This window comes from Triticum urartu, chromosome 4A (assembly GCF_056163025.1).
Source record: "Triticum urartu cultivar PI428250 chromosome 4A, HENAU_Tu73, whole genome shotgun sequence".
Taxonomy (NCBI): domain Eukaryota; kingdom Viridiplantae; phylum Streptophyta; class Magnoliopsida; order Poales; family Poaceae; genus Triticum; species Triticum urartu.
The window spans coordinates 30,309,400-30,318,592 of NC_141876.1; the positions used below are offsets into that span (position 1 = coordinate 30,309,400).

The following is a 9,193-nucleotide window of genomic DNA, read 5'->3' on the forward strand; positions in this document are numbered from 1 at the left end:
ATCGCAAAATCCAGCACCTGCTTTACTGCGAGGAGCTCGACAGTGTCCAGATTCATCCCGAGGTACACATGCCCGAACCCACCAGAGCCAATCATCTCACCCCTCCGACCACCATGCGACGGGACGGCGAAGGGCGCGGTGGCTCCCGCGGCGAACGGGGTGGGAGGAACGGCTGGGCAGCGAAGGGAGTGGTGGCTCCCGCGGCGAATAGAGCGGGAGGAACGGCTGGGCGGCGAAGGGCGTGGCGGCTCCCACGGCGAACGGAGCGGGAGGAACGACACGGCGGCGAACGACACGGCGGCTCCCGCGGCAAATGGAGCGGAGGAATGGCGAGGCGGCGAACGGCTATGGGAGGAACAGCTCCTGCGGCGAACGGCTGCGGGAGGCACGGCGGGGCGGCGAACGGAGCGAAGGAACGACGAGGCGGCGAACGGCTATGGGAGGAACGGCTCCCGCGGCGAACGGCTGCGGGGGGAACGGTGGGGCGGCGAACGGTCCGGGAGGATCGGCGTGCGGAGGCCCCCGCCCGTGTTGCGGCGTCCGTTGGGGGGGAGGAGGGGCAGGAGGGGGCGAGAGGTCGAGAGGTCGAGGTCGTGGGTCGTGCGGGCAGCGGTTTTTCTTTTACGGCGGGGCAGATTAGCGATGGATGGATTGCGGTGGCTTAACGCGTGGTTGCAGTGTTAAACACAGGAGAATTATTGACCATTAGATATTGATGATGAATGGGTGTGATTGTTTGGATCTGCTCCTCTTTTTCTTTTATAGTGGTAGCAGATAAAGAAAACAAACCATCTGATCTCTACCTTTTCTCTTTGAATGATCACTATCTCCTACACTAAAATTTGAAGTACGTAAACCAATTAACGGGTGCAATGATTCAGGTATTATTAGTGTGAGAAACTAATAAATAATCACAACAAATGAAGCCACAATATTTCATCTTGTTAGCACAAGCATTTTTTTGCTGAAAAGGTTAGAACACGCATATCGAATGGAATGCAAAGTATCAAATTAATGCTATCTTGATAAACACACTATTCATGAGAAAAAAATGACAAAAATAAGGTCCTGTTTGGTTCGGCTGTGGATTTCTAAAAGCAGCTGTGAAAAATCTATTGTGAAAAAATAGTTGTAGAAAATCTGATGTGAAAAAGATATAGGTCATTTGGCAAACCAGCTGATACAACTTTTTCAGATTTTGGCTCGCAGCGGAATCAGATTTTGAAAAGCACGTCCTGGGCTGCTTCCGTTTTTGGTTCAAATTTTGACGGCGGATTTCTGGAATCAGATTCTGCTGGATTCGCCCTTTGGTTCAGATTCTGCTGCGCAGTAGCAAAATCTGTCGATAAAATCTGAACCAAACAGGGCCTAACAGATCTTAACCTGCAATAAAGGCATTTTAAACACCTTACATATATATGAAGTACTTTTTGCATTATCATATAGTGATTCGTAGACCTTCCACGGAGGACGTTGCGACCGGTAGCGGCCATCATGGAGCAAACGCTGATGATGGTGGCACGGTGCACACCCCTCATCACGTCTGGGTCGGCCTATTTTTCTGTTTCTAAGAAGAAAAAAAGAGCGTACTTTTTGCATTATCATATAGTGATTCGTAGACCTTCCACGGAGGACGTTGCGACCGGTAGCGGCCATCATGGAGCAAACGCTGATGATGGTGGCACGGTGCACACCCCTCATCACGTCTGGGTCGGCCTATTTTTCTGTTTCTAAGAAGAAAAAAAGAGCGCGATATCTGGGATTCAAACCCGCGACAAGCTGGCTTGTGTAAGTCGCGACAACCACCAGACCACTTCACATGTTGTGATTATGTGCATGTTTTGCTTCTTTTCTTCTTCTCCTTTCTTTTTTTCTTCTTTCTGCTCTTTTTCCTTTCTTTTTCTAATTTGAAAAACTTTCTTTCTTCATGGTTTTTTTCTACAAAATTGATGAATGGTTTTCAATTTTTGATGAACTTTTTAAAATTCAATGAGTTAGCTTGTCAAATTCGGTGAACTATTTTTCAAATTTTGATGAACTTTTTTGAAATTCTATGAACTTTTTTCCAATTTCGATGCACTTTTTTAAAATTCAATAAACTGTTTTCCAAATTCGGTGGACTATTTTTCATATTTTGATGGTTTTTATTCAAATTTTGATGAACCTTTTCAAATTCCATGAACTTTTATTGAAATTCGGTGACCTTTTTTCAAAATCAATGAAGTTTTCGCAAAATTGATGAACTTTTTTCAAATTTGATGAACTTTTTTCAAAGTCGATGAACTTTTTTTCAAAAACGATGAACTTTTTCAAAAGTCGATGAATGTTTTTTTCAAAATCGATGAACTTTTTCAAAATTTGTGATTTTTTTGAAAATCGATGAACTTTTTCCAATTTTTATGAACTTTTTGAATTCGTCAATGTTTTTTGAATACATGATTTTTTTTCTAATTCGTGAAGTTTTTTAAAATCTGTGGGCATTCAAAATTTGTTCAGGTTTCTTTTCAAAAGAAATCCCATTTTTCTAAAGAGCGCGGCTAAAATGTAGTTGTTAGACATTTAGCGTTGCAATCTTTTCGGAAGGGCTGTATTGGTGTAGTGGTTCGCCAACCATGTGCAGGAGCATGATGGTGCTTGTTCGAATCCTCACCGCAGCTGCATTTGCGTTTGTTTTTTCCTGACATGAATACATTTTTGCACTGCCCTGCTGTTCATGGGCCGGCCCAGTCTCGAAGCAGGCGCGTCGGGTGCTGGGAGGGGAGGCGGAGGACTCAGCTGCCGGGCCGTCGTGCCACTCCAACGACGCGCACAATACCCGTGCCCCGCCGGCGCAGCACTGACCGGGGTGCTTCTTCTTGCACTAGTCTGGGAGCTTGTCCCAGACTCCCAGTTGATTCATTCATCATTGACGCTTTCATGTAAATTAACACTCGAACTTTCGATCTTGTTCTTTCAGGATATGTAGTCTGGGCGTGCTAGCTAGTCCGAGTTGATTCATGAGACCTCTTTGACTCACTCATGCATCTTTGATGCTTTCATCATGTAAATCAACAGTAGCAACTCTTCCAATGTTGTTGTTCGAAAAACATGACCCCCTTTTGTTGTTGATGCTACTTATATGGTACTTATATATACTCCCTCAGTTAGAAATACTTCTAGATTACTAAAATAATGATCTAAAAGGTTTTATATTTGTTTACCGCAGGAGCACTCACTTCATTTGTAAGGCATCAAGACAGTTTCTAGTCTGATTCCATTTGAGCCGATAGGGATAACTTGCAAGGGTGGGTGGTCGATGTTCATGAGAGATGCAACCATGCATGCAGGAAAGCAAAAAGAAACTCTTTCTAGAAGCTGTCACCTTCAAGGTGGATACTTTTTCCGAGACTGCGTGTGGCGGGTGTGATGCAATCTCGGCTCAGCTTCCAATCCCATGGGCCATGGTCACTCCTGTCGCATCACTCCAGTTGCACGGACGGATGCGGGCGTACGTGCGGGTAGGTGAAGGCGGACATGCCAGGAAAAGTCCGAAAGAACAAGAGAACAAACCGCTGACAAATTAAGTCGCGTCCATCTGACCTCATGAACGGAAGTTGCATGCATGGCCAACCTGGGGGGTGGTGGGTATATGCATGATCTTGGATTTCTCTTTAGATGATTATTCTTGTTTCTTAAAATTTATAGCCTATTTATTTTTATTTCTTTTTTTTGCCTCCTTCTCATTTTTATTTCTTTCTTACCTTTTTATTACTTCTAAATAGTTACGACAATTATTCAGGGCATGTTTACAGTGGTTGATAAGGCGGTATTTTCTTATGTATTCCACGTCTTTTAGAGAAGGCAATGAAACATGTTAGATCGTCACTAGCATAATCCATTGTATAACATGTTTTCTTCCCTTGTGTCAATGACATGCAATATATGAGAGAACACCGTGTTATCAATCATTGTAGATGTCATTTTACAACAAATTGCCTTTCTAGTGTCATATCTAGCATTTATTGTCATGAGATTACCTTTTATTTATACTATTTTATTTGTTTCTTTCTGTTCCTGTATTTTTTGTTTACTTTTTCTATATTTTTTCATTTTGTGTATTTTTATTTTGTTTCAGAATATACATGAATACCTTTTAGATTACGTGAACATATATTCACACACGCATGAAAATATATTCCGAATTTTTATCAAAATATGAATATTTTTTTGTATGCGAAAACATTTTGTAAATATGAGATATATGGTGAGCATTTCTAAAATATATAAAAACTTATATTTAGTTTAATAAATAAAATTTAAAATATAGGAACATTTACCTTCGATTCTATGGGCATTTATGTTTTTATATTACTAAACCTATTTTCTTACAACATTTTCAAAATAATTCAAGAAATTCCTTTTTTAGATTTCTTGAGTGGTTTTTAATTTTTTAGATACAAATGAAATATGTGCTAGTGGGCCGTGCCAGAGGCCGGCTCATTAAAGCCCACCGTTGAGGCGGCAATCAATATGGGCTATGTGAGCTGTCAGCGCTAGAATCTCTCTTCCCTCCACGCCGCCACTCCCGCTGTGTGCCTGCCGCCGACAGGCACGCCACCCACCCCGACAACCGTCGCGCCGGCCGCACTCCCCGCCGCCCCCCTCCCCCTCGCCTTCCCTCCGAAGCCCACCCCGCAGCTCGGCGACCTCCCCAGCGTACACCAGCCAGTCTGCGATGACCCTCGTCGGGATTTTCCTCGCAGCCCTCATCTGGTGCGCCGCCTACGTCGCCGCCGCCATCTCCTCAGTCTTCTAGTCCCCCCTTTCTCCGGCAACCCACCCCCCCCCCCACAAGCCCTCTCTCTAACCCCTACCCCCCCCCCCCCCCCCTCCCCAATCCTTCGGTAGCCCGACGCCGACCATGGGTTTCGCGCAGCTCGTCATCGGCCCCGCCGGCAGCGGCAAGGTGATTGTCTCCGATTCCCGCCCGCTTCCTCTTTCTCTCCATGCTTAATGCAGTCTCCAGAGCTAATTTGATTGGGGACGAATTGGTTCGTCACTCTGACCAGTGCTAATTTCGCATGGTTGTGTGCTCCTGCTTTGTTTCAATGCTAAATTTGTGCTGTTTTTATGAGGTTTGGTCCCTGTTTATACGTGATTTCATTTCAGACGAAGTAATGTACTCATCTGCTTTGTGACTATACCTGTATGTATGTTAGTATGTATTCCAAAGAATTTGACTGATCGAAGTGGGTTGTACGGGAGGTTAGAATATGGTTGTGGAGAAGCTGAGAAATAGTGTTTTCTGACCGTTGTTAATCATATGCAGTCGACCTACTGCTCTGGTCTGTATCAACATTGCGAGACGGTGGGCAGGAGGATTCATATGGTCAACCTGGATCCAGCTGCAGAGCACTTCAGCTATCCTGTATCTACTGGTAAGAATGCCTGCACGCTGTTGTGCACTTTTTTTTTAATCTTACATAGGGCTCTTACTCACATCTGTTTGGTATTTTTGTAGACATTAGAGAGCTCATATCGCTGGACGATGTCATGGAGGAGCTTGGGATGGGACCAAATGGCGGCCTCATCTATTGCATGGAGTATCCTGTTGTTTGAAAGCATGTTGATTTGTTGTTGATTGCTGTCTTCCAAGCTATTTAGTTATGAAGTGACCCCTTATGGTATATAATCTGCAATGTATTTCTGTTCTGTATTGGTACTTATAAGCGGGTTGGAGGTGCAACGTTACGCTGCTGGAGTGGATTTGGTCTTATAGCACATCCCGCAATTCTTCATTGTTTCTAGAATTAAACTGCCTTCTATTTTGTTTTCAATAGCAAAAGGTGCACGTAGATGTTCCAAGAGCAAATAGTATTGCTATACTTGCATTGCATGATTTATTATCTGGACAGTAGATACTATGGCATCCCATTATACTTTGAATTTGCCGGTCCATTTGGTAAAGTCATTTGCATGGATGCTACTTGTACACTTTTGTACACTTTGGATACTATGGCGTTGCTATGATGTGAATTTTATAAGAGGCTTCTCTGTTGATATATATACTCTGTAGTCCAATTAATAGCTCCATTTGTAATCAAGGATCTGATTGAACTTATTATAATTATACAATTCCAAGAGGATGTGAACACTCTTTATTGGCATAAAGTTAATGTTTTAGGATCTTAATGCTGGCAGTTGTTGTTTCCTTAAGAAACCTTAGGCACCTTGAAGACAATTTGGATGATTGGTTGGATGAACAATTAGAGAACTACTTGGATGATGACTATCTTGTGTTTGATTGCCCAGGTAATATGCTTAATGAATGTTTGCATGCTCTAATTGTGTCTTGTTTGTTAGTTGGACTATTTACTATTCGTACCACCTGCATGGGCCTATCGTTATGAGTTTCCTTATTAAACTTATGCGCTACCATGTTCATGTTGCCATCTTTATCTATTTCTCGTGTGGTTCTGTAGCATGTCTTATTTTATGAAAAATCAGAGATATCTAGATTGCTTAACATTACATGAAAACAATTAACCCAAGGTTCCACATCTTGTTTTGGCAGGCCAGATTGAACTCTTCACTCATGTTCCAGTTCTGCGTAACTTTGTTGAGTATCTGAAAAGGAAAAATTTCACTGTTTGCGCTGTGTACCTTCTGGACTCACAGGTTTGAATCACTAATGTAGCTTTCCTTTACGACAGCACTAACTCAGACCCCAGACTGATGACTGTTTGTTTTTCTTGGTACAGTTTGTCAGTGATGTCACAAAATACATTAGCGGTTGCATGGCTTCTCTTTCTGCTATGATTCAACTCGAGCTTCCTCATATCAACATCCTTTCTAAGATGGACCTTGTTTCCAATAAAAAGGATGTAGAAGAGTATGTTCCCTTTTCTCTCTCTTATATTAGTTGTAACATTTTAAAGTTGCCATTTTTTACATTAATAATGTTTTTGTACTTTTAGCTACCTGAACCCTGAGGCACAGGTTCTTCTGTCACAGCTGAATCGACAGATGGCGCCTCGGTTTCACAAGTTAAACAAGGCTTTAGCTGAACTGGTATTCCTTCCATGAATCTGTAAATTCTGTAAAATCTCATGTGTTCTGAAGCCCGATAACCGTCAATATATTGCCTCTCAAAAAAAATGCTAACGTTGTTTTGTCATAAATCCATAATTGCTGGACGTGTATCTCTTGCTTTGAACTGTTATGTTTCTGATGAAAATTGTCTGCATGGTTAAGATTTGCTCTGACAGCACATGGCTTAAGTTTTAGTTTACGATGAGACATCAGTGCATCACCTTATTCTGTGCTTATGTTCTGGAATCTGAATTCTGGCTAGGCACTAGCTATTCTGTACTGCAGAATAAACTTGTGTAAAAATTATATTTCGAGTTCCATGATGCATTTCCTTTGTGATGATTCTATAAACCATGGCCAACTCACATTTGCTTTATTTGAAGTTAGGCTAGGAAGTAGAACTGTTCTAGCATGATAGCTTGTGCTGATTTATATTCCAAGTAGACAACCATCTCTTATAATAGATGGATGTGCTGATGTAGTACTCCCCCCTGCCCCTTTTTTCTCATAGTGCATATTATCTTTGAGATGATACTTGTCTCCACGTGCTTCATTTCTTCCCTTTTTTTCTGTATATCCTCTTTTGGTAGGTAATTTGCTCTGATATTTATCGTGTCTCTGCCTCCAATATTGATGTCAGTACTAATATCATGTAGGTTGATGATTACAACATGGTGAATTTCATACCACTTGATTTGAGGAAGGAGAGCAGGTATTGCTGTTTGATTTCTTGGTTTAATTAAAATAACCCTTTTTTTCATACCTAAGCTTTTCCTACTTTTCTGATCAAGCGATCGAAGGAACCCTTTGCCACTTGAGTTTCTGATCCTTAAACATGCTACTTCTACTAGTACGCTTGTGGATGCAACTTTAATATCGATTTGGAAGACACATTCCCTCCTTGCCAGATTCAAATTTCTGGTGGGGTGGTGGTATAATAGCACACTTAACAATTTTCTCTACTAATTTCGTGTTGTTGTTCCATTCTTTTGCTATCATATGCTGGTCTGGTCTTTTTGGAAAATAATAACAATTATGGGATCATCACTATACTGGGCGGGACAATTTCCAACTTGAATGATTGTTCAGTTGAAATTTGGTTTTATTTGAAGTATAGTGCTGCAGTGAAACAAAACGTTCCAGCAATGTTGAAGTGTGGCACTTCCATTTGCCATGCTGATACTAAATTTCCAGTTATTTCCATGGCATGTATGGACCAGTTAGCCTAGAGTCTTGGCAGATTTATCTATCGGGTTCTGTTTTTTCGTATCCATGACCATGTTGCAGTGAAACAAAACGTTCCAGCAATGTTGAAGTGTGGCACTTCCATTTGCCATGCTGATATTAAATTTCCAGTTATTTCCATGGCATGTATGGACCAGTTAGCCTAGGGTCTTGGCAGATTTATCTATCTGGTTCTGTTTTTTTCGTATCCCTGACCATCCTTCCTTTTGCAGCATTCAGTATGTGCTGTCCAACATCGACAACTGCATCCAGTACGGAGAAGACGCCGATGTGAAGGTCAGGGACTTCATTCCTGAGGAGGATGATTAACCATTTGATCAAGCAGAAGCAACAAATTAGTCAGTATCATGTAGTGTGGGTCCATGGGAGGAGGAATTCACCGCCACATGGTAGCGCTGAACAGGCAGAAGCTATGTTTATCTGTTTCAATCGTTGGTCGGGAAAACAACACAGAATGCATCTGCAGAGAGTGTTTGGGGTCACCTTCCTATGCTTGCGAGGTTGGTAACCGGCAATTGCTTGTAAACAAATCATCCTCTGCCGGAGCTCTTGAACGGCACCAGACATGAGGGGTAATACCTAAAATAGTGTATGCGCCAATGCACCAATTCTGCTCCTTTATTTCTGAACACAGGGCCGTGAAATTCTGGTCAGCTTAATGTCTATATTTTGGGGGTTCTAGGTTTTGGAAAGTCCGTGTCAGATTGTATAGCATCGCATGGCAATCAATGGCTGCCACTACACACACCAAGTCTTACTGTGCAAATTACCTTTTAGGCCCTGCTTGGGTTATCGTTTACATTTTAAATACACTTGTAAAGAATACAAGCCTCCGCCCGTCGTTTTCGTTTCCGCCTGAAAACTGCACGCGGCCGGT

General features: G+C 42.3%; 1 protein-coding gene across 1 annotated transcript; it reads left to right on the forward strand.

The window, feature by feature from the left end:
- The first annotated feature begins 4,547 nt into the window (after positions 1-4,547).
- Positions 4,548-8,969, forward strand: LOC125550423 (GPN-loop GTPase 3). The gene is made up of 9 exons (XM_048713416.2): positions 4,548-4,945; positions 5,309-5,417; positions 5,501-5,582; positions 6,206-6,291; positions 6,554-6,657; positions 6,741-6,871; positions 6,957-7,050; positions 7,728-7,783; positions 8,529-8,969. The coding sequence occupies exons 1-9, from the start codon at positions 4,901-4,903 to the stop codon at positions 8,623-8,625; spliced, it is 804 nt and encodes a 267-aa protein (XP_048569373.1). The 5' UTR covers positions 4,548-4,900; the 3' UTR covers positions 8,626-8,969.
- The last annotated feature ends 224 nt before the right edge of the window (positions 8,970-9,193 follow it).